The 27034-nt window shown below is 45.5% G+C and overlaps 1 protein-coding gene across 4 annotated transcripts in view; it reads left to right on the top strand.

Annotated features, from left to right (window-relative positions):
- The window catches only part of LOC144754948 (uncharacterized), a 286959-nt gene that overhangs the window by 215982 nt on the left and 43943 nt on the right, over positions 1 to 27034 (top strand). For 3 of the 4 annotated variants that reach the window (XM_078643315.1, XM_078643333.1, XM_078643308.1), the window contains 3 exons: positions 232 to 298; positions 449 to 641; positions 1249 to 1300. In XM_078643315.1, the coding sequence (XP_078499441.1) occupies positions 232 to 298; positions 449 to 641; positions 1249 to 1289 (301 nt within the window). In that variant the 3' untranslated portion in view covers positions 1290 to 1300. The remainder of the gene's footprint in view (positions 1 to 231; positions 299 to 448; positions 642 to 1248; positions 1301 to 27034) is intronic. The other variant, XM_078643324.1, reaches the window with a different exon arrangement.

Here is a 27034-nt window from a genome sequence, read left to right as displayed (position 1 = left end):
AACTCAACTCGTGTTTATTTGGGGTGTCTTCTATGGTATTCTATGTAGATAATTGGACAAAAAAGACAATAGTAGAACATATTTGTCAAAAAACAACAATGTATGTTATTTTGCGCTTCTTAATTTGATAGCTTATTAAGTGTTACTTCAAGAGTCAAAAGAGTATTTCATTGACTCAGGGCCGAGGTGCACACATTGGGAGCTGAATCTACTATCTATCTTCACTTATAGAGTTATTTGCCCAGAAGGATGCCTGAAAGCGGAAGCCAAGGTGTGGGGGACTGTTACATACACAGAAGTAAGTTTATTTATGCTCACATCCATTGAATGTGTTGATTGTTTTATGTAATCTCGCAGAAAGCATAGCAAGCTAATCGATCATTGGGGACAGAAATTAGGGAGTAAAGTTGAAATGTCATATTTATAACCAGTGATGCTTCTCCATCAGGACTCTTCCATCTGCAGAGCCGCAATCAACGATGGAAAAGTCACCAATGCTGGGGGCAGAGTAAGAATGGAGAAGAGGCCAGGACAAAGCAGTTACCAGGAATCCACCAGGAACGGAGTGAAAACTGAGAGCTATAAAGCCTTTCCTACATCTTTTATTTTCCTAATCACCAGCCCTCCTCTTCCTTCCAAAGGTAAAGAAGAGCGAGGTCTGCACTACCTGGTGTCATGTTCACAGCTACCTTTAATTCACAACTGTTTTTAATTCAGTTCTCTCTCAAAGTTAGCTAACCAGAGCAGTGCTTAGAGATCCCTTTGGCCATGAAGATGGAGGTGCAAATCTATGATGTTATACATTACATGTTATATAGGTTTGGGATGCAACATTTTATTACAGCCGCAAAACTGTGATCCGAGAATGGGACATATAAAATGGGATTAGCGAAATTTCTTTGACAGCACTTTTAATTTGAGGGCTGACATCTGATACGTAGGCCATCACTAGCAAGTGATAGTAAGAAAGGTGGGGGGGATAGAGCAGATGTGTGTTAAAAACCATCTTGAAGTTTGGACATTGTTAATTGACAGGAAATGTGAGTGAAAAGTTATAGTTTGGCGCATGAGAAACATTGTCTTGTCTTCTAAGTGTTTCCCCTACCCTGGGTCTCCTACAAGTGTTTCTAGCACTCCGTTGATGAAATATCAGCCATAATATGGGATTTTTACACTTAGAATCTTTAAGAATGTGCAATGTTTTTAGACACTTTTTATGCATTGTGAAATTGTGTCTTTTTCTTTCAGTGTTTGTTCAGTGCGACACCAAAGCTAATCAGCTAACTTAAACTACAGTAGAGTGAGTATAATTACTGGATTGCGCCTTCTTTTATACAAAATAATTCTATTATAAATGTGTACTGATTTTAAATTGAGACTTTATCAAACTCGTATCACATTCATTTAGATTCACTAAAACACATTTGCCAAAAGAGTTCTTGGGCTGGGAAAAGACCAAACGAGCCACCAGTTATAAAAATCTATACTGGCTCATTTGCTCAACCACATTAAAGGGAATATCTACTTTACCCTGGGTACCCAGAAGACATTTGTGTGAGGCTGGAAACTATTGACCTTTAAAGAGCTGATGGCAACGGATTCTGAGGTGGGGAGCAGTGAGTTTCAAGGTGGGCAGGGGAGACAAAGAGTAACAGAGGAACATTTTGTGATGGCCACTAAAGGATAAGTAGTTTGGTACAAATTTTGTCAACTGAAATGGTACCAGTATCTACAATAAGTTAACAAGTGATATTATTGTGCGAGGTACTTGAAACGTTGTCTACTTTTTGGACACTTAGGGGTCCATTAGGATGGCGGGCGGACTTAGTCCGCCCGCCATCCCATCGGTGAATGGGACCGCCCGCCATAAGGGCGGTGGTCACGTGGGGGGTATTAGGATGCGCCCGCCACTGTGGTGGGCGCATCCTGCATGTTTAGCATTGTGGCGGGCGGTGCACTCAGCACCGCCCACCACAATGCTAAACATGCATGTGACGCATTTACATAAACAAAGCGGCAGGCACCGCGCGGTGCCTGACGCTTTGTTTATGTAAATGAAGGGGGGTACCACAGGTACCCCCCATGTGCACCCCCACCCCTCTTTCCCCTTGGGGGCCCCCAAAGTGAAGACCGCATGCCTTTCCGTGGCGGCATCGCCGCCACAGAAAGACATCTGTAATATGGCTGGCGGTGTCTTATAGAAAAAGAAAACAGGCAGTGTCCCTCACAAATAACCAGGCTCCCTAAGTAGTCCAACCAATTTAGAGCAAGTAATTGCAAGTTCTATCATAGAACCCTTACTATTTAGCAACCTAAAAACAAGGGAGGTGAACTATGCTAGTGTTGACAGTGTTAAAATCATTTATGCAAAACGTTTTTCCAACGAGTCAAGAACTATTATTAAGAGTTTGTTTAAAACAGAGCATACACATATGTTATTTCATTTAATACAGTTGTATAAACAATGAACATCTTATTTGTACATTAAAATCATGAATTACATAGAGATTGATCATTGAATAATATACACAAATACTAAAAAAGTTGAAAAGAAATTTTTGCACAAAATCATTAAAAAATGTTCAAGAGAACATGTGTTGATGCGGCGTTTCGGTTTTTGGGGGATATATGCACCTTCTTCAGGACATATTCTACATAAAAAGACACAGAGTTACCAAACAATAATAATCACAATGAATAAAATAGTTATACAACAGGAAACAAACTACGTAGTTCTGTCTTGATCACTATTAGTTTTATCATGTACTATCTTTATTATTATTTTTTTAAAGTGTAGACTACACTTAAAAAGACTCACACTCGACACTGCATATGTTCACTCTTTATCTCCTGTTTACGCTATGTCTAGGTAAATAGGCTGGTTGCTAAGTCCCGGAATTAACAGATAGTTCATCTGGGTATTTTTCTCAAAAAATAAAACACTAGTATACATCTAGGTAACATACCTCAAGTGTTAGGACTCTGGATTTCCTCAGAGGTATTAATGTTTCGGGATCCTAATATGGATATACGAATGCAATGGCATCTCAGGCTTCAGTTATTCTGGGTTCGTGTTCATATGCACTATCAATAAAGATGATATAGTATGACTGATTAATTGTTTATAATCACCACGGCCTTAGTTTAAAACCGTGTTTTTAAAGTTAAAACAACGATACCTTGAATAAAAGTAATTCAGATGTTATCACTGTCCAGGGGAGCCACCGATTTAGATTTGGTTCTTCAACTGTCATTCTGGAAGGGGTAATGTGAGTTAAAAAATCAGTGTCACAACCCTCTATCCTATTGTGTAGGCGTAAGTTTATAACGCAGGACTCACCAATTGAAAGTGGAAACTCGAAAATCGCTGCAGCCGAAGACCTATTCCCCTTCGTCCTTTGGCATTAAAATCTCGGGGGTGGACCTCCCGTCTTTTTAGCAATAATACCACCAATCTGTTGGGAGAATTAGTGTCTCTGTAATATCTATTTATAGAGATAGCTGGAACCATCTCTTAGTGTGACCGACTATGCTTTTGCTTATCCGTTTATCTCCTGCATTAGCCAATCGTTGGTCTTTAGATATATTTAGGCAATAGTTTTATGCAATAATTTCTGGACTGCTATTATTGTAGTAGCAATCTTATCATTTAGTAAAAAACAGTCATTCCTAGACACCTAATCTTGTAGTTGCATCATAATAATTATTTGAAAACATTGGCCTAAATTGTTGGCCTAAATTTTTTTGCCCGCCAAAAGTAGGATGCGTTAGAATATCTTAATTAGGCTGATGAGTGACATGGCCGAGCCCCAAAATAAGGTTAAGAAATAATGAGTTTCATGTTGTTTAAATATAAATGCATGCGTTACGGTTTCTCAAATCGGCTGGGAGGTAACAAGGCATTTAATCCGACTCCCACTGTATTCGCGATATAACCGACTGCATTATCACTGCCTTTTATTAAGCTCTAAGCAGACATTAAATATTGGGAAAAACATACATACTTGAGCTGTTTTAACATGCATTAAGCTAAACCAAATGCAGCGGAGATCTCGTTGGATACAGGGCATTTTGTCGAGCTCCCGATGTGCTTACGATGTAGCCGGCCTAAATTTTCGGACAATATTTCTTAGCGATAACTTAGCAAAGGAATCAAATATACAGAGTGACAGAGACATATTAACTAAGCTCCCCCACCCTCCTTACCGTTTAGAAGATAGTCGGCCTCCCTACTCCTCCTGGTACAGCGTCTCCGCTTTGGTTCCGTAAATCGGATCGGAATAGACGCTTTGTTGAGGCTTTACGCTTAAATAGGAGGTACTTTCTGATTGGAAGGGCCTATAAACGAAAGCTATTGGCTGTATTACCACCCGTGTCAGAGAGGCTTCTACGCGGTGGCAATCGCTCGTGTTTTTTTTATTAAATTGTCAATACAAAGCTTTATATTTTGTAGTGTTTAAGTTTTGCATGGTCTGCCGAACTGATAGTTTCTCGTGCTCGCATCTATGGAGCGCTATTTGACAAAATGTGGTTTTGAATCTCATAATCTTCTCCGTGGTGTCAGTCATTTGCGCTTCCTAGTAGACAACTGTCTACGATTATTCAGAGCATTATGTTTGTGTTGTTAACAACATTACACTGTGGATTTCTCGTGCCCGCAACTGTTTAAAAGACAATGCGGAAATCTATTTATGCTCGATTGTAATCTAGATCTTAGTCATGCAGTAATACATGTCCCCTAGACATCTTTCACCATCACCTCATACTATCAATTATCGCAAAGGGCGACAGACACCTGCCTGCCGCGCTCACTGTGCAATGCTCCAATTTGAATAGAGTCATTTATATGGTAGGCCAGTTTCCTTATAGCTCACCAAACTTCTATTTCAGCCCATCTGGAGACATATTATTAATATTGCGCGAAACCTTATTGATCTCGTGCAACAAGGGAAAACGAACAATTTAAGCGTTTTAATCCCGTGGGGCAAGCATGTGACCAAGACCATTGTTATAGTGGTTAGAGTAAGACTGAGAGTAGGCACATCATTATGACACATTTATTTTAAAGACTGCTATAGCTCATATTAGCTGACATCAATTATTTTGATACTTGATTATAATATGATTGTACACTGATTTAAAAAAAAATTGACTCCAACATCTCACAGCTCTGCTTATTCTATTATGCGTTCCCAATCTTCTCTACTGTTCAGTCCCACTCTGACGCTGTTTAGTTTGGGCATATAAAATTGCCCTTGTTTTTTTCTTTTTTTGTTAATGTCACCACCTCTTGCGTTGATCACTACTGTCTCTAGACAGGACCATTTAAAGTCATCAATTGTGTGGCCTGCTGCCTTCCAATGATCAGTCAGTGGCGCACCTTTCTTATTGTTTTTAATCGCTGATCAATGTTCGTTCATGCGGATTCAAACCACTCTAGAGGTCTAACCTACGTAGATGAGTTGGCACGGACACTTTATTAAATAGATTACATTTTTGGTGCGGCAATTCATAAAGCCCCTAATTTTGATCTCAACATTCTTATTGGTAATGAGACTTCCTTTAATAATATTATCACAGTTTGCACAGCCACTGCACGGAAAAGTGCCAGTTGGTAGGGGTGCATTATTTATGCATGGCTGAATGATGTTTTTACTGTCTCTGTATGTATGCATATATGCACCTTCTTCAGGACAGATTCTCAAATGTTAGGACTCTGGATTTCCTCAGAGTTATTAATGTTTCAGGATCCTAATATGGATATATGAATGCAATGGCGTCCCAGGCTTCAGTTATTCTGGGTATGTGTTCATATGCACTTGAATAAAAGTTATTCAGATGTTACCTCTGTCCAGGGGAGCCACCGAATTAGATTTGGTTCTTCAACTGTCATTCAATTGAAAGTTGAAACTCGAAAATCGCTGCAGCCGAAGACCTATTCCCCTTCGTCCTTTGGCATTAAAATCTCGGGGGTTGACCTCTCGTCTTTTTAGCGATAATACCACCAATCATTTAGTAGATAGTCGGCCTTCCTGCTCCTCCTGGTACAGCGTCTCTGGTTTGGTTCCATAAATCGGATCGGCACCGCCCACTACAATGCTAAACATGCATGTGACGCATTTACATAAACAAAGCGGCAGGCACCGCCCGGTGCCTGCCGCTTTGTTTATGTAAATGCAGGGGGGTACCACAGGTAGCCCCCGTGTGCACTCCTCATCCCTCCTTCCCCTTGGGGGCCCCCAAAGTGAAGCCCGCAAGCCTTTCCGTGGCGGCATCGCCACCACAGAAAGACATCTGTAATATGGCTGGCGGTGTCTAATAGACACAGCCACCATATTAAACCTTTTCCGCCCCAACCGCAAGGCGACCGAGGCGGAAAAGCGGCGGATGGTCTTTCCGTCCGCCGCGGTCCCCCCCACCATACTAATATGGCGGGAGAAATTCAGGAGAGGATGGCGGGCGGATTGCCCCCACCAGGCCGCCGGTGGCTACCGCCAGCCTGGCGGGGGCAATCCGTCCGCCATCCTAATGGGCCCCTTACTGTTAATTCCTCTCATGGTCATAGTATGCTAGACTGCCCATGCAATCATCAGGTAGGTTCTTTAAAGGGGGCAATCCAAGTGATGATATTGTTTGGTTTTTTTTTTAATTTGCAGCCCGCTTAGGTTACCCTTCCAAACTCTATTTGTTGTTTTGTTGAGTGTATTCTTTAGTGCCCATCTTTCTGTGATGAATCGTTATATTTCAAACGGGTGCAGTCCAGCAGTGTCTAGTGACTGTTTAAATCATGCTGTTTGATGGACAACATTCTTTCTAGTTTTGGAGTTCAGTGCAGAGAATATATGTCTTACAATGCACACCCGCTTGATTAATTACAAGAAAACCGGACTGATCAGGAACCTTGTCTGGGGATGAGAACTCCTGTGGCTGCCTCGGATTCTCTGTGTATGTGTGTCTGTGTTGCTTCCTCCAACACTTTTCTCTTCCATACACGGCACACTGGCTTGTCAAGTGGGCAGACCCTGTTGCTCCAGGCAGGTGGTCTTCGTTTCCATGGGTGATGTCCTCTCACCCAGCAGGGAGGCTAGTAGGCCTTTGCCCACAGTCATGATCACAGGCAGAAGTCTTGCAGAGCTTCCCCTTCTCATGCAGCTTGTCCGGCTGGTTGGCAGATGAAAACAATTGGGGTCTCATCCTACCCTTCTTATAGTCCATTTTCAGACACCAAAATATAATTCCGAGTCTGAGTCTTTGAAGTTTTATGTTGGCGTTCTGCTTCTTTTGAATTGGACATTTCTCTGTTTCTTCTTTCCTTATGGAACAGTCTTTTGAAGTGCAAAGGGAGTCTCTTCCTTTTCTACCCCAGTATGGGTCCCACCCAGCTCACAGTAATGCAGCAATGCACAATCCTGTCTGGGGGAATTCCTCTGCTCCTCATTTCTTCAACAGGCACGTCTGGGCTTCTCAAAACAGAACACAGGGTCCTCCATGTTATGTACTAATGCTGGCACACTTACTCAGTGTACATTAATATCACACTTACTGTTCTGCACTGTTACCTCTATCCATTGTACCATTAGAAGTGCACATGCATTTCATTTAGCACACACACTCAATATGCATGCACTGCTCAGCATTTCTATCTTTAACCTGGGTGTGCTAATTACAAACATGCACACAGCTTCACGACTCTTCACACTTCATGTATAGTACTTAACCAAGCACACATACACCCAGAACATGCTTCATTGCACACGCACTGCACAGTACTACATCTGTCATGTAATGTATTCCTGAAAGGCATACAAACACCCGGTACATGCACTGACCGCTCATGCATTGCACAGTACTGCTTTATCCTTGTACTGTACCCATCCCAGGAGCACACATTGAGCGCAGTCATTACTCCTGTGCTGCTCTGCACTCCACATCTACCTGATGTAAGCCAAGGGTAGGTTAAGCATACAGCAGTGGAACTTTTTCAAAGGTAAGTGAGCCAGTAGGCTTCACTCCAGTGACAGAGGGTGAAAAGCTCCTGTTCACTACTTCTTATCACTGTACGGTATGCTGCTACCAGCATGCCTATGCCGCTTAACTCCTGGTGCAAATGCATGATCCATGTCTGCCTATGACAAAAAATCAGCATTGGAGAACCAGACAACAGATCAGTTGGGCACTTATGTCAGGGATATACATCTCTTACAAGCAGAGGAGTTTTCGGTCACCAACAGTAGATAATTAACAGCAGCTTCTGATTGTCTTTCTCTTGTTTTACGGAGTTTGTATAGTTATGAAAACATATGGAAACTTTCAAACTTGCAGCACGGAAGAGTGAAGAACTGGATGGATACAATTGTGATTTTTCCACAATGTTTTTTAAGCCCCATTCCCAATAGAAAAGTCGAAAATGTTGGAACAAAGTGATGCAATACTGAGATGCACCAATTGTTGAAAAGACGAAGACAGGATGTGATTGAAGATTGAAGATGTTGTATTTGTAGATGAATATAGTGAAAAAGTTGTAGCCACTGTTGGAGTGCTTCTTGGAGTGACACTGAAGGTATCCGAGAATTGTGGGATAGTTTGTCTCACTCTTTTCTGCGCATGAATGCATTAATGAAATTAGATGTATAATGTGCACAGCTACTCAATAGAGTGTCCCGGCACAGTAGCCAGACGTCAGAAGCTAGATACCCTTCGTTCAAATATGATTAAAAAGACAAGTTTTCAGCCTTTTTTAAAGGCTGACTGATTGGAGATGACATGCAAATCAAAAGGGAGCTTTATCCAAGTAGGGACATCCAAAAATCCAAAGCTCTGCCTCCCTTTTCAGTCTTCCATATTCTAGGAATCTACCCAAGAATCACCACAGGTGAAGACTCATACACACCAGCTTTAATGGTGCGTAGCTACACTTTATTGCAGAATGTCTGATGCTCTCTGATTAATCGAGTAACTTACCTGCAATCAATAGGAAGTACAGCTTCTTGTTCCAAAGGAATATTCAAGACAACAATTTGGAAACAGTTTACGCAATAAATGCAGGGTGCATTTGTGGAGGCTGTGATTTGCAAAACCAGAAAGTCCAGTGAGAAAAATCAAGTCATTCTCCTCCAAGCGATAATGCAGTAGCTATGCTTCATTGACATTCTGTTGAGTAAAGTATGTTTCTATTCATGTCCATTTCTATTATCGCCAGCAGGAAAAAGATCATAATCGTATACCCCAAAAGGAGAAGAGTAGCTGAAAATGGAGAACAAAAAAATGAAAGGATGAATCCCAAATAGTAGTTTTTAACCCAATCAGCAAGCCAGACCCAATGGTTTTAAAAACATAGGTGATGCCAGTTGTGTTTAAAGCATGAAACACAGTGAGCAGTAAGTCAGCTAAATATGGTGCGTTTATGGATCACAGATGTGGAATGAGTCTTTTGAAGTGCAAATGTTTCAGCTCCAGCGGTTAAAGGTCCGTCTTTCTCGGGTAAACTGGCAAAAAGCTTCTTTGTTTATCAAGGCACCTACTGATCATGTCTACTTATGGCAAAAAAGCACCTTCAGCAACATTTGTTGTAGGTGTATACAATTTAATACTGTAACATGTTACTATCTCTACAGTTAAAATATCTAGGATGCCCTGTGCTAACCCACAACAGGATTTATTTGTTTGAATGATGTAAAATACATTTCCTAAATCTGTGTGAAAAGAAGTAATGAAAGGATCAGGTGCTGCGAGGAATTCAGAAGCAAGGACAGGCTTCAAAGTATTATAAGAGCCATGCTTTGTAACAGAGTCAGAAAGGAGTGGGTGTTCTTGAGGATTGCTACATGTAGATAATCTAGCAAAAGCAGGATTGTCTTTTGTTCAACAATGGTACTCAAAAGGGGAAATTCCACATATGTTGAATAAATATATTGTGTATACTTGCATACCATCCAAAACTTCTGCAGAAGAACATAGTGCTCTCTGTTCAATAGATGAAAATTGTATGATGCCTTTTTTCTAGAGATGGTTAGCGTCTTGCAGTGAAATTGTGGGGAAAAAGGGTGAAAGCGTTTATGATCACCCATGCACCTTGTGCAATTTAAGCATTTGTAGTGCCAGCTCAATTGTGTTAGTGCACACATTTGAGCTGGTCCATGTTGTGAAGATATCACATTTTCCTTCAAAAGATGTAAAGCAGAGGAAGTGATAGTGTAAGTTATATATGCATTTAGAAAGAGTCTGTAAGTCACCGTCAATACATTTGTAATGGGTTTGCAATATTTTCCTATCACCTCCCCTGTTTTTTCCGTAGATTCCCGCCTCCCAACTGAGCGTCCCTCCCCTCTCCTAAAAATACAGACCGCTGCGGGGGGGGGGGGGACTCATGAGACCTTGACCTCAGTCACAGGCCCGCTCTCTACCCGACAGCTCCTGCGTTCTGCTGCTGCCTCTGGTCCCCTGCCTCGTGTGTTCAAGGCTGCTGTGAGCTACTGATATTCTTGGTTTCTGATTATTGTTTTTTTATTGTTTGTGCCAGGTATTTCTTAATACACGCCTGCCTGCGTTTGTCTCTTTCCTGCTATTCTCTGTCCTCATTTACCCGGCCCCTCCCCTCTCCTTGTACCCGCTCTCCCGCCCGTTTTCTCGCCTCCAAGCTGCACGTCCCTCCCCTCCCCTACAAATGCAGACCGCTAGGCGAGGACCGCTGTACCCGGCAAACACCATGATGCCCGCCTCTGCTATGACTCCAGCACTATCCACGCACTCAACACCAGATGATCACGCACCGGCTACCTGGACGCCCCGAAACGCACCCATCGACCCCAACATCACCCTCAGAGGAACCCTCGTCTACAGACCCCCCCGGCCCCCGACCACAGTTCAGCGACTCCATCGCCGACTTCATCAGCACACACGCCCTCGCCTCCACGGACTACATCCTCCTCGGGGACCTGAACTTATATCTTGAGAACAACAACGACACCAACTTCACCTCCCTGATCGACAACCTCAGACTCAGACAGCTTGTGAAAACACCCACCCACGCTGCCGGCCACACGCTCAACACCATCTTCACCGCAAACCCCCACGTCACCTTCAACCACACCACCGAACCCCCACTGAACCGACCACCACTGCATCCACTTCACCTTCAGGCAGCCCACCATGCACCACTGCACCCAACTGACGCTGCTGGAGCAAAGTCATCGCAGACCAACTAACCACCACCCTCGCCCAGAGCCCACCCATTGACTCCACCAACCCGGACACTGCCACCCGCAACCTCAGAAAATGGATCGACAACTGCGCCAACACCCTCGCCCCACTCAGCAAACCCTCCAACAGTCACACCAGCAAGAAAGCCATCTGGTTCACCGAAGACCTCCAGGCCTCCAAACGAACATGCCAAAAACTGGAGAAACGAACACCGGACAGCAACGCAGCCCACAATAAAACCACCCGCAGACACCATCAACTCATCAGAGCCGCCAAGAGGGCCTCATTCAAAGACAGCCTAGATAACAATGCAGACAACAGCAAAGAGCTCTTCAACATCGTGAAGGAACTCTCCAACCCCAGCTCCAACACCAACGACATCCCGCCTTCACAAGACCTGTAAGACTCGCTGGCAACCTTCTTCCACAGTAAGATCGCCGACATCAACAACAACTTCAACTCCACAACCACCCCGACAGCCACCGCCCCCACGACCACCACTTGTACCAACCACCTGCTCTCCTGGACCAGCATCAACGACGAGGACACCAGCTAGATCATTAACACCATCCACTCCGGATCACCATTAGACCCATTCCCTCACCACATTTTCAACAAAGCCTGCACAGCCATCGCACCTCATCTCCGGAAAGTAATCAACACATCCTTCGAGACAGCAACCTTCCCGGAGAGCTGGAGGCATGCCGAGATCAACGCCTTACTCAAGAAACCCAAGGCAGACCCCAAGGACCTTAAGAACTTCCAACCCATCTCCCTGCTCCTGTTCCCGGTGAAGGTCACCGAGAAAATTGCCAACAAACAACTGACCCGCTACCTCGAGGAGAATAGCATCCTGGACCCGTCCCAGTCCGGGTTCCTCAGCAATCACAGCACCGAAACCGTCCTCATTGCCGCCATCGACGACATCAGAACCCTGCTCGACAATGGAGAAACAGCGGCCCTCATCCTCCTGGACCTGTCAGCGGCCTTCGGCACGGTCCGCCACTGCACACCACACTGCGAACACACCTACACGATGCCGGAATCCAAGAGAAGGCACTGGACTGGACCACATCCTTCCTCTCCGGCAAAACCCAGAGCATCCGCCTCCCCCTTCCACTACAACACCACCGAGATCACCTGCGGCGTACCCCAGGGCTCCTCCCTCAGCCCGCCACTGTTTAACATCTTACATGGCACCCCTCACCCGCTTCGCCCAACAGCACGACTTCAACATCATCTCCTATGCCAACGACACCCAGCTGATCCCCTCCCTCACCAAAGATCCTCACACCGCCAAAACCAACCTCCATGACGGAATGAAGGCCTTCGCTGAATGGATGAGGAACAGCCGACTGAAGCTAAACTCGGACAAGACAGAAGTCCTCATCCTCGGCTCCACCCCTTCAGCCTGGGACGACTCTTGGTGGCAGACAACGCTAGGAACAGCCCTGACACCCACCGACCACACACGCAACCTAGGGGTTGTCCTCAACTCTACCTTCTCCATGACTAAGCAGGTCAACGCCGTCTCCTCATCCTGCTTCAACACCCTCCAAATGCTCCACAGGATCTTCAAGTGTATCACCACCGAAACGAGAATCGCAGTCACCCAGGCCCTCGTCACCAGCAGGCTGGAGTACGGAAACACCCTCTACGCAGGCACATCGGCCAAACTCCTGAGACGGCTGCAACGCGTACAGAACGCCTCAGCACGTCTGATCCTTGACATTCCCCGCCGCTGCCACATCACACCCCACCTGGGAGACCTGCACTGGCTCCCCGTCAACAAGAGGGTAACCTTCAAGCTCCTCATCCACGCACACAAAGCTCTCCACAACACCGGCCCAGCAATCCTCAACAGACGACTAAGCTTCTACACCCCCACCCACCAGCTCTGCTCTGCCAGCCTCACCCTCGCCACAATCCCCCGCATCCGAAGAACGACCGCCGGTGGCAGATCCTTCTCCCACCTCACCGCCAAGACTTGGAACACCCTCTTCACCAACCTACGGCATACCCAAGACCTACTGGCCTTCAGAAGACTCCTCAAGACCTGGCTCTTCGATCAGTAGCAAAACCCCCCTCAGCGCCTTGAGACCCTCACGTGTATGTAGTGTGTTTTTCAAGTGCCTTGATTGATTGATATGCCTGCTCATCTTTTATTGCCGCAGAAAGTAGAGTGCATACAAATCTTTTATTTCTCACTGAATGCGGACCCAGCAGAAAATCACTTAAATATATTTTCTATTTTAAATATACATATATAACCTACGGGTGATAGCCAGTAGGTAGTTATAGTTAAGACCAAAGTTTCCACAGAGAAAGCGTTTTCTGTTTTGCCAATAACATTGTTGCAACTTGACGAATCTTCATGACATTTTCAAAAAAAGTCCTTTTCTGGTTCAGCTGCTGTGTTTAAAGTTTTGGGGTGATTTGTCAAGCGGGGACCGAGAAAAAAAGGGAGTCCCAAACGCATTTTCCCATGTTATGGCTATGGGATTTTTCATTTTTTTACATGACTACAGCCCAAACCGCTGAATAGAATTACACCAAATTTGGCAGAAAGTAAGATGTTGGTTCAGAAAGCGTACTTTCTGTGATCTGGCGTAAATCCATTACAGAGATATTATGGTTTTAAAAATATAGATATCTGGCAGCAAAACATAGCATTGAAAACCTACTGAAATTTGATTGGCTGCCGATACTTCAATCAGGAAGTGTTGCCAGGCATCTTCGGACAGTATACATGATAGCACCTTTTTGAAATGCAATGTAGTGTATGGCAGGTTTTGAGGGTCGCAAAAAGAAGAAAGTATAAATGGTGATAACAGATTTTAGTTACAATATAAATAATTTGTTGATGGTACCATACTAATTGCTGGAATTGTGGTGTGTTCTAAGGTGATTTTATCCTGTGTAAAAGCCTTCTGCTAGGATTTCAAGAAGAATGTTTGAGATAAACTGTTTTCTCATGATCTCCCCTTAGAATAGTTATGGAAGGTGCTCCAGAAGCTAAAATGAGAACATATTTTTTGTAAAAGGACACTATATTTCTCAACCATATGAAAGTAGAAGTTACACACACTGACTGCCAAAGGTTAGTGGTTACAGTTAGGAATTATAATTCACACAACCTTAGAAATTCACGTAAAAAAACAAAGGTTACAGGGACATTATTGTTTGGAAACAGCATTAAATAACGTAGAATTTGGGGGAGGACCTTCGCGCGCAACCAAGATGGCCGCGTGAGCTTAGGGCTCCCGAGACCCTCGCCACCTCCGACATATATCCTGATAATAATCCTGACTTTTCTTAATTTCTCCGTAACGACGAACCACGGCAGACGCGAACACTGCAATCGGAATTCGAATCGGACCCGGGGTGCCGAAGTTGTGCCGATTGAGAGTTTGCGGCCTTCTACCCCCGTGATGCCCGGCGGTGGTGTAGGTGTGATGCCCGAGCTGAAGCTGAACAACATCGGCCAGCTGTGAAGGAGATGACCGGGTGGGCCTACTTTCACTTTCGTTTCTGTTGGATGAGACGATCCCGCATGAGCAGTCATCAGTCTCCTGCCGTTGTGGTTTGCCCTGCGCTCCAGTGTTAACATCTATGAGTTGCATGACTTTACAGCGCCTCCGAAGCCGCGCTCTTGGGTAATTTTTGGACTCCGCGCCAGCGGCTTGGTGAACTATATTTCTCGACCTCGCCTGTACATTGGATGTGGCCTGCCAATCGGCTCTTGTGTGCTGTCGCCATCTGACCCTTGTGGTAACCGTCTAGACGGCCCTTCGCCATGACTGGCAAGCCAGAGGGGGACAAACAAAGGTCTAAGCCCACTCGACGAGGTGGCTACACCCAAACCAACAACATGGATCGCTATGCCCAGGCGAAGGTGTCACCCGGTGGGACGAGTAAGACGCCCGAGGGAACAAAGGAATCGTCGACCCCGATGGCGGACCTCACTTTGCAGGACGTAATGGCCACTATTGATGGGATCCAACCGTCTCTTGGCAAACAGATGGAGACGCTGGCTCATAAACTCGACACTGTTGCCATAGATGTGAATTTGATACGCACTGACCTAGCAAAAACTAACGAGAAGGTCAAATCGCTTGATATTAAAACCTCTGCTCTGACGGACGATGTTGTTGAGATTCAAATGGAGAACCGCAATTTGAGGTCCTCTAATGATCTCCTTGTGCGTCACCTGGAGGATTTCGAAGGGAGATCTAGGCGAAACAACGTTCGCATCATAGGTGTTCCGGAACAGGCCGAAGATTCTGCGACCGATCTCTTTGTTGAAAACTTGATCACGAACCACCTCGCCCCCAAAGGGCTCAGTAACTTTTTTGCTGTGGAACGTGCCCTCAGAGTCCCTGGTGGAAGGCATAAGACTGGGTCCCCTCTGCGGCGTATTATCGCCCGGATTTTCAACTTTCGTGACAGGGACGCTATCCTGCAGGCTTCGCGCTTGAGTGGGCCCATGAAGTTTGAGAACACCACCATTAGCTTCTACCCTGATTTTCACCCAGGCAGTCCAGAAGCAGAGACTCGGATTTCTGGGGGTGAAGAGGAGACTTCGTGAGATGGGACTCAAGTATGCCATGCTTTTTCCGGCTAAACTGCGCATTGAACATGCTGAGCGAACTTATTTTTTCAACCGACCAGAAGTGGTGACCGACTGGCTTGAGACACTCCCGGCCCACCGCCCGCAGGATGGGCAGTGCGGCGGGGCTGAGGGTGGAACGCCGGATCAAGAATGACTCTTTTGCGTTTGTTTGGCTCCTGGGTTCCTGCAGACTTTGAACTGTGATTCGTTGACTGTGCAGTAAGATTCGCGGAGACACTTGAGTAGGGGTGGGGGGAATCGGGGGGTCATTTTCCTCCTCCACTTAGACTTTCCGTAGATTAGTTGGGATGTGGGGGCGACAGGCACACTGCAAGTTGGGTCTCACGCAGGGGTGCAGGGTGGGGGGTGTTGCAACGGGATGGGGTTGGGAGGGGAGGTGGGGTGTGTTTGTTTTTGGAGTTTTGTTTTTGCAAGGCAATGCATCGTTTACATGTCTGATTCAAGTGCTGACTGTTACGTGTGGCTGGACTGTCCAATTTGTATGGGATGGGGGGTAGGGGGCTGAAACTATTGAGTTGGAATGTGAACGGGCTGGGAGATAGGATTAAGCGGGGTATAGTGCTGCAGCTGATTAAACGCCATTTCCCTGATGTTGTCCTGCTTCAGGAGACCCATTTGGTCGGAAACACGTTTCATGCAATGAACAGGAGGGGTTACTGTTTGGTTGCTCATGCGGGGTTCTCATCGGGCTCCCGAGGGGTTGGTATACTCCTTAAAAATTCATTTCCTTTGGAGATCGACACGACGACACTGGACGATAGAGGCCGCTATGCTGTTCTTACTGGACGTTGGGAGGGTAAAACGCTGTCCCTGGTATCAGTATATGTTCCCCCCGGGTTGCAATCCACTACCTTTGCGGACCTGGGGCGTACTCTCCTAGAACTTCCTGTGGGGCCATTGATACTGGGTGGTGACTTTAATGCGGTCGTCTCAGGTACCTTTGATAGACACCCACTGAGGGACCTCAAGGGCTCCCAGAGTTGGCTACACGACTTTATTGGTACTTTGGGTCTGGCTGATTGCTGGAGATTGTTGCACCCCTCTCACCGACAGTATACATTTCACTCTGGTGCACATGGTAGTCTTTTGAGAATTGATGATGTCTTGGTGCCTGCCGCACAAGCGGCGTCTGTGGTGGAAATTAGACACATGGCTAGAGGAATCTCTGATCACTCTCCTGTTTGGCTTCGAATTGACCTCTCTGTGGGATCAGAAGGGAGGGTTGCACCGATAAATCCCTGGTACCTTTGTAATCCTGAAACACGGTCTGCCTTGATAAAATCACTTGACTTATATTTCTTGGAAAATGAGGGTTCCGTGTCATCTGCGATATCGCTTTGGGAGGCCTTTAAGACGGTTTTGAGGGGACAGGCTTTGTCGCTGATCTCCGGGGTAAAAAAACAAAGAGATGAGGCTGTAGTTGAGATTGAAACGGAGATAGCAGACCTGGAGTCTGTTCTGGAACACGACCCTACTTGTGCGAACATGCACTTACTGCGAATAAAGCAATTAGATTACAAGGCGTTGGTCATTGAGGCTGCTAAGACTATGTTCTGTGAACAACAGGGCTGCCTCTATGATGTGGGAGATAAGGCAGGGAAATTGATTGCTTGGCTGGACAAAAAGGAGAGAATTCATCGCGTAGTGCCTGTGATTGAGATGGCCTGCGGTACGCGGGTGTCTGATCCGCTTCAGATTGTTGAGTGTTTTGCGGACCACCTCAAGGCTGTGTATTCTTCTGTCTCGGACAGACCGGAAGAGGACTCCTGCTCACTGTTGAAAGATATAGCCCTCCCCACGCTTACTGAAGAAGACAGGGATTTTATGGACTCTGCGATAACCACGGAGGAGGTTGCCATCACAATTCGTATCCTGCGTTCTGGTAAGGCCACGGTCTGCCTTGATAAAATCACTTGACTTATATTTCTTGGAAAATGAGGGTTCCGTGTCATCTGCGATATCGCTTTGGGAGGCCTTTAAGACGGTTTTGAGGGGACAGGCTTTGTCGCTGATCTCCGGGGTCAAAAAACAAAGAGATGAGGCTGTAGTTGAGATTGAAACGGAGATAGCAGACCTGGAGTCTGTTCTGGAACACGACCCTACCCGTGCGAACATGCATTTACTGCGAATAAAGCAATTAGATTACAAGGCGTTGGTCATTGAGGCGGCTAAGACTATGTTCTGCGAACAACAGGGCTGCCTCTATGATGTGGGAGATAAGGCATGGAAATTGATTGCTTGGCTGGACAAAAAGGAGAGAATTCATTGCGTAGTGCCTGTGATTGAGATGGCCTGCGGTACGCGGGTGTCTGATCCGCTTCAGATTGTTGAGTGTTTTGCGGACCACCTCAAGGCTGTGTATTCTTCTGTCTCGGACAGACCGGAAGAGGACTCCTGCTCACTGTTGAAAGATATAGCCCTCCCCACGCTTACTGAAGAAGACAGGGATTTTATGGACTCTGCGATAACCGCGGAGGAGGTTGCCATCACAATTCGTTCCCTGCGTTCTGGTAAGGCCATGGGACCGAACGGATTGCCGATAGAACTGTATAAGTTGCGACCTGATAAGATAGCCCCCTATTTGCGAGATATGTTTTTGGAATCTCATAAATGTGGCACTCTCCCTCGGGATCAGCGGCTGGCGACTGTTGTTATTCATAAAGAGGGAAAACCAAGAGATCGGTGTGGGTCTTATCGGCCTATATCGCTCCTGAATGCCGAGCCAAAAATTCTAGCTAAGGTTCTTGCGAACCGGTTGATTACGGTCATTAGTGACCTCGTTCATCCGGATCAATCCGGCTTTATTCCGCACCGGAATACTGCCCTGAACCTCAGACGGCTTCATGGAGTTCTCGCGAGGGCAGCGTCATTGCGTGAGTCGGCCATTTTGGCATCCTTGGACGCCACGATGGCTTTTGATACTATCTAGTGGCCGTATCTATGGGCAGCAATAGCCAAGTTCAGTTTTGGTGCCGGGTTTATAGGATGGGTGTGACTTCTTTATGAGAAACCCCTGGCACAGGTGGTGGTGAATGGTTGCGTCTCGGTTCCTTTTGAGCTTGGGCGTGGCACCCGTCAGGGATGCCCGCTTTCACCCCTCCTGTTCGCCTTGGCCCTCGAGCCCCTTGCCGCCTGGGTTCGTTGGGAGCCATCTATAAAAGGAATTCGGTGGTCCCCTGAGCACGAGGATCGTATCTCGCTCTATGCAGACGATATCCTATTATACCTGACCTCGCCCAGGAAATCCTTAATGGTTTTTTGTGATGTCCTAGCCTCCTTTGGGAGGAATTCGGGTTTGATGATCAATTGGGCGAAGTCCTACCTATACGTAATCTCAGGGGACCCGCCCCTTCCTCCGCGGAACTGCCCCATTCAAGTAACACAGGCAGGCTTTCAATATTTTGGTATCTGGATTACCGCAGACCCCGTGGCTAGGTACAAACACAATCTCCTTCCGCCCCTTGTTAGGCTACAGCGTGATGTCTTGGGTTGGCGTAGGCTCCCACTCTCGTCGCTTGGGCGTGCGGCCCTTTTTAAGATGATGTCCCTACCTCGATTCTTGTATGCACTCCAAAACACGTTAGATGTGGTCCCCGCCACTTATTTTCGAAGGATTGAGAGCCTCCAGAGGAAATTGATATGGGATGGCCGACCACGCATTGCCCTGGCAAAGTTAACTCTTCCGTGGTACGACGGGGGCATAGCACCCCAAGACATCAGGAGGTATTATTGGGCGTCCCAACTTAGTGCCATTAACCATGGCATGTATGGCCCTGCACTGAACCCGGCATATGCGTTGGATAAACTGTTGCTTCCGGGGGGTAACTACACTAGAGCTCTGTACTCGACATCGTTAATCAGGTCATTGTCTGGGCCAACTAGAACGGCCGTCCGGGTGTGGCATGATGCTACCGCCTCATTGGGCTGGACAGGCCGACTGACTCTGGCGACCCCACTCTTTGACTCTGAAAGGCTTGGTAATTTGTGGAAATCCAAAGGGTTCGAAAAGTGGGATCTCATTGGACTTAGCAAGGTGGGGGATTTGTGGGTTAAGGGACAGGTGAAGTCTTTTGATGCTTTGAAAACGGAATTTGAGCTGGGGGACTCGGAATATTTTAGGTATATACAGGTCCGTCATGCTTTGATGTCGGTTTTCACTAGCGGGGAGTCGGTTCCCGAATCGACTCCACTGGAGGATAGATTGCTAGATGGTCACATTCCAGACAGTACAATCTCCCTGGTGTACAAGAAATTGATTAATGACAGAGCTGATCTCCTGCTGCCACTACGTGACCGGTGGGTCCAAGACGGTCTCGAGTTAGATGATAAGTACTGGCAATCTGCTGTCTCCTTGCCTAAGGAGATTGGGATCCCTGCGAGACTCCGACTGGTCCAACTTAAGATTCTGCATAGGGTATATGTCACTGGTCCCCGTCTAGTACAAATGGGTTTTTCTGAGGAGGGACTCTGCAAGCGGGGCTGTGGCTCGGTGGGGACGTTTCTTCATATTCTTTGGGAATGTCCTGAGGTTGTTGCTTATTGGAATGAAGTATAAAAGGTGATGGAGGAAGTCACGGGTGTCTCCCCCTACCGGAAGCTAGACGCTGTCTTTTGAATGTCTGGGAGCCCACGGATTATAATGTGGCCCAAACTCAGTGGGCGACCCTGGGTGCCATGATAGCAAAACGTGATATTGCACAATTGTGGGGTTCGCAAAGACCACCTCAGGTCGCACTTTGGAAGGAAAACATGGACTGGTGCATGTTTCGTGAAAAAACTGTGTATGTGGCCCGGGGTCGTCCGCGGAAATGGCAGAGTGTGTGGGGACAGTGGAACGCCTACCGTGGAGATCTCTGCACTCCCCCAATGATGGATAACATTGATGCTCCGATGTCTCCCTAGCCCTGTTTTCACTGATTGTAATTTTGATTCATTGTTTGCCCCTATGAATCCCCCCCTACATGTAATGTTGATTCTTCTCTTATTCACTGTCTGGCCTCGCGCCTATACCAGCACTCTGTATTTGTTTATGCCTTGCTTGTTTTTACAATTAATAAAAATAAATACAAAAAAAAACCGTAGAAATTTACAGAAAAAACATAGGTTGCAAGGATGTTATAGTTAGGAAATAAAATTTAGAAAAAACCTTAGAAATTCACTGAAGACACCAAAGATTACAGGGACATTATAGTTAGGGTTAGAATTCACTCATACAAAACCAGTGCATTTTTAACCGCTCAAAGCACTGTTTATGACCTCAAAATTACATCACTCATGACATGGTCAGTGACATCACTCCTAAGATCACTGACGACATAATCCGCAGAAGCACACACACACACACCTACTCATACCCTATACAACCTCTCATATACCCACTCACATGCCCACACAACCATTCACATACCCATTCACAGACCCATACAAGTACTCACACAACCATTCATTCATCCACATAGCCACTCACACAGCCACTCACTCATACCACCCCTCATACAACCACTCACTCACTCATACAGCTACCAGTACAACCAGTCACTTACCCATACAGAGACTCACACAACCACACACTCACCTATACAGCTGTCAAATACCCACTCACTAACCCATACAGCCTCTTAACACAGCAATTCACTTTCACATACAAGCACTCACACATTCACTCGCACACCCACTCGGCCACTTACATACCCATTCATACATCTATACAAGCACTCACAAATCTGCTATAGACCCATATACCTATTCACACAGATACTTACTTTTCAATGCAGCCACTCACACACCAACTCCCATAACCAAACACCTGCTCATACAGCTACTCACTCACCCATACAGCTACTTACACAGTCAGTCACTTACTCATGCAGCCATTCAGAAACCCACTCACTCACCCATACAGTCACTCACACAACCACTCACTCAGCCATAGAGCCACTGATACACCCACTCATTGACCAATCTAGTCACTCATGCAGCCACTCACCCACCCACACAGTTACTCACACATCTATTTATTCACCCATACAGCCACTCACACACCCCCTCAAAAACCTATACAGGCACTTAGACACCCACTCACACACAGAAACACAAAGTCACTCACATAATATATATTAGAAATAGTATCATTCATTAGTAGTACAGATAGTATAGTATTTTAACTATTGTAGTACCTTTGTATACATGTTTAACACAAAGACATTTAGAAAATGCTCAAACTCACTGGATAATATCATCAGTGATATAATCAGTGATGTCATTTGAGCTGTCATCAGTGATATCATGAGTGATGTCACTGACCATGTCATGAGTGATGTAATATGTGAGTTCATTAGCAGTACATTGCGCGGCGTAAGATATAGTTAGCAGAGCAAACTATAACTGCAAAAATGTCACTGGTTTTGTACGAGTAAAATCTGAACCTAAGTCAAGTCAATAAGTCTTTATTTCGAAAATCATAAAAGACATTTACATTTAAAACATAATAGTACATTTCATTGTCATAGGTTTAAACAAGTTTGAGCATTAAAATGATGGTATACAGGTAGGGAAAAATAGATCCACAATGATAAGGTACATAAAAATATAATAAATAATTAAACTACTAGAAATCTGGCAGTGTTGCTACCATGGTCAATACAAATAATCACAGCTTCTATATCAAAAGTAACCAGGTTGGATACACTAAGTTCTAATACAACACAGTACAAGTTGCACTTCATCCTCATAAAAAATATGAGGAGCTAATTATCATTTCCTGCTCTCCTTTGCGCGTATGACCCATATCCAACTCATTTGGCAACAGCAATCACTATGGGTTCATTAGTAGCTGTTCTTAGGATCCTCAGTGCTTCGTTGCTTGACCAAGTGCCCAGATTTGAACATACAGGTTTGAGCCATCTGTGCCTAGGAATTATATAACGGGGGCAGGCAAATAAAATGTGTGCCAGTGATTCATTCTGTGTTGGGCAGAAGGGGCATTTACTGTGGTTGAGGGCATGCCATTTATTAACAAACAAATTGATAGGGAGTGAACCCACCCTGAATTGATGATAGTGTTTCCTATCTTTATGCTTCATTTTAATCATGTTCCAATACGCTGCCTTATATTCATTCTTTGGTGGAAAGAGGTTTTCGGTGGGATTTACCCACAATCTACTCATCCCCATCTCAGGCAGGATTTTCACCCATCTCAACCAAGGGATTTTACACATGCAATCTGTCTCCCTAACTTCCAAAAGAGCCTGGGCATACCTGGACAACTCTGGTGTGATCCAGAGTATTATCCAGTACGCCACTGGTCTAAATTGGACTGTATCCTCAATGGAGTAACAACCCAGATCTAAGAATAGGGACAATAGCGGTGTTGACTGTGGAAGGCCTGTGAGGGCCCTCAAAAATTTATTTTGGGCTATAACTAGAGGTGCTAGATTGTCAACGCCCCACAGTGTTGCCCCATATAAGACTGAGGCTCTAATTTTGGTGTTATCTATTTTTAGGGCTGGAGCAACAGGTTTACTATATGAAAGGCGCTTCTCCTTCAACAGGGCACCTTACAATTGGGCATGTTTGAGGACCAGTTGATAGATCTGCGGCTTCCAGCTAAGTTTGCTGAAAATTGGTGATCCATAAGTATGTAAAGATCTGAGTCTGTTCCAGAATACCTTCCTTCATTTCAACTCTACCTTTTATGACCTTGTGTTTGTATAGGACCATGAATTTGGTTTTCTTCACATTCACTAACAGGTCATGATCCTGACAAAACTCCTCAAATCTTACGATGGGGACTGTAATCCCTTTTGTGTTTTAGAAAGTATCAGGGTATCGCCTGCAAACATAAGCAGGGGGATCTTCATGCCTGCTAGGGTAGGAGCATCAGTGGAGTAGTTCTGAAAATACTGCACTACCTTGTTAATATACAAGGAGAAGAGGGTTGGTGCTAAAACGCACCCCTATCGAACCCCCTTTGCTATAGGGAACCTTTGGGTAACACTCCCCTGCTTGTCCCAACATACCTGCACATGGTTGGCATCAGGTAAAGCGACCAAAAAAGCTAATATTTGCAGTGGCATACCTAGTTCCATAAAGGCTCTCCACATTTTTGTACGCGGGACAAGATCAAAAGCCGACTTAAGGTTGATAAAAGCTGCATAAATGGTACTCCCACCTATAATGACCACACGCCAATAAATTAAAATAAAGCTAAAAACCTGGTCAATAGTGCTGGTACATGAATGGAAACCTGCCTGAAGTGTGGACAAGATGTCAAAATCGTCTATCCAGGCCAGGATTTGGCTCAATACCATCCTAGCTGAGACTTTCTGTATGCAGTCAATGAGGCTTATGGGCCTATAGTTGCCTGGGTTGGAGCGGTCCCCTTTCTTAAAGATTGGGAGGATTTCAGCACCTGACCATGTGTCAGGCATGGGAGCTTCACTAGCAATGCCGTTTACAAGGAGCTGGATATAAGAAGCCCAGTTTGATATATCATGGAGGAACAGGTCCACGGGAATATAATCCAACCCAGGCGCCCTACCTCTCGGGACGGATTTTAATGCTGTTTCCAACTCCTTCTTTGTGAAATATAGAGTAGAATTGAGAGGTGGCAGTTCAAATTTATCATGTATATGTGTCGTAGTAGTAAGCTGGGCCTTGTAATGGGATATCCACTGCTCGGGAGCTACATGGTTCACTGGCGCTCGGCTCAGTTGACCCCAGCCCCCTTTCACAATATACCAAAAGTTAACCATGCTTCTCCCTGTACAGGCCTTGAGCAGCTCATCCCTGTGTTGCTTGTCCCAATCCCTTTTAGCTTTCAGTTGGGCCAAATTATACCCAGCCCTTGCCCTTCTTATGCCTCCCATGTTCTTGGATCTAATTGCCCTGGCTAACATTCTATAAGCCTCTCTACATGATTGACCATACCAAGCGGCAGCCTTATGGCCTGGGTTTTCCTTAGGTTTTTTTTACCATTGTAATAAAAAAAGCCTTTAAGCTTGTTAAACAGTCATTGTGGACGTGTAAAACGTTTGAGTTTACTTCCTCTTGGGTGGCATTGTTTTGGAGGGTAACTATTGCACTTGCCACCAACTCCCTCATCTGCTTTAAGTGCTCTGCTTTGTTGATAACCTCAGTCCATTTAACTCTCCTTGTATCATTATTTAATTTTACTACTACAAAGGTGTTTCCATGGCACCTGACTAACAGCCACAGGAATACCTTTAAGCTGCAAGGAAAGTACTAGGGGGTTGTGATCACTTTCGGTCCACTCCTGAAATTCCATGTCTATTAGGGAGGGCCAAAGTTCCTTGTTGAGGAAGATAAAGTCTATACGACTGCTTCGCAACCCATTATTGTAGGTTTGCAAGCCCTGCCTATCGGAAATGGACCTCCCATTACCGGCCCTAACCCCTTTTCCAAACAAAACACTTTTAACTTCAGTGCTGCCCCTGCCCAATTGTTTATTGGAGGAAGGTCCAAATCCGGTATATTCCACTGGGCATCCTCCTCAGAACCAAGATTAGCATCATTATCATATAGGAGTTCAAAGGAACAGTTGAAGTCTCAGGCGATTATCAAATTACTTGCGCCTTTCTTTTAATTAAAAAACATATCTAGAAGAGCTACGGTGCAAGAGCCTGTTCCACCTGGCATCCCTCTAGCATATACATTGATAATCAGCAAATCGGGGACATTTGCCATCTGTATTTTAATTATTAGGATATCCCTGCTGTCAATGTGCAATTGCCCCACCCTGTAGCATTCTGACTGCCTTACCCAGGTTGTGAGACCCCCCCATGGGTCTTCCCATCTGTCCCCCCTGTGCTGTTTTAGAAAGGTTTATGAAACCCCGTCGATATACATGATTGGTGGCCCAGGGCTCCTGGATGTTCATAATATCATGACCTTCTATAAAAGTGGACCAATCAGCTGTGGATATCTTGGACATTAGCCCTGCTACATTCCAAGAAACTAGCAGCAGGTTTGGTTTTGAGTAATACTTTTTTAAGCTGCACGTGGTCGGCTGTTTATGGTTAACATGGCCACAGCCAAAATCCCCCTCACCTAACAAAATGTTAGTTTGCAAGGGCCTGCAGTCCCTATATTCACCCACCATGATATCATCCATGTTTCTTTCACTCCTATGAGCAGTTGGTGATATTAATAATGGTGCTCCTAAATTGTGGGTGTCTGTTTCACACTCAACCACACACAACTACTTTTGTACATAAGTGACAGAACTAGTGGAACTGGGTTTGGGTCCAAGTCAATCTATTTCCTCCAGTGAAGTGAAAGCTTCAAATCTGTAATGTGTGTGGACCCCATAGTTATAGGGGCCCATTTCAGGGACAAGATCCCTCAATACTCCCCTTCCACTTGCGTGATCTTCACATGTTTGGTAAAAGAAACCCAGCGGGAGTATATTAATATCATTCTAACTTAAATGACCAGACCCTGCCCTTTCAAGGATTAACTGGACCAGGTGCAGGGACCTAAAACTTAGGACCACGCTGTCTCCGCTAAAAGCCTTCTGTGATTTACCAACCCAAGGCATTCTTCTCACCATTTTGAATTCACAAAAGAGTGGGTTCCCAACCCCAGTCCTAGTGCTCAGCAGGTGTAGGGCCTTGTTTTTTAGTGACGGTCAGTGTTCATGAGCATGGGCTGGAAGCATTGGTACGTTTTCTAGTACAATTGTGTATAGGGTTGCTTCGTGTGGAATGTGTAGGGACGTGCTAATACTCGCGGCCCCTCACTGGGGCTGCAATGGGGCCCGGGGACCCGAAGGACCTACTCTGTGTGCCGATGTACCACTGGGTGGGGGGACTACCATAGGATTGGTCGTAGGAAACCCTCTCCCGAGTGGGGGGAGAACGTGCAACTACATTAGTGGGTAGTCTAATGTCAGAGCCCCACAGGAAGGTACGGGGATGTTGATTATGTGCCGCTCTATTTTGGCTAATCTCTTATCTATTCCTGACAGTTTAAAGTAATGTTACATAACATAATATACCCTATTCAGAATTACTTTGTTTCACATTCTCAGCATACAGTGCTTTATCTAGGAGGTGTAACCCAGAACCTTAGCAAAAATATCAGGAGTGAAGAGCTGTCATGGCCGCCACAAATAAAGGGTTGTGAGGCCGGGAGGGGAGTGCTGGTGGGGAGTGTTCATGTGAGGGGGCAGAAATAATAGAT

Source organism: Lissotriton helveticus, chromosome 1_1, assembly GCF_964261635.1.
Source record: "Lissotriton helveticus chromosome 1_1, aLisHel1.1, whole genome shotgun sequence".
Taxonomy (NCBI): domain Eukaryota; kingdom Metazoa; phylum Chordata; class Amphibia; order Caudata; family Salamandridae; genus Lissotriton; species Lissotriton helveticus.
This window is presented reverse-complemented; position numbering and strand designations above follow the sequence as displayed.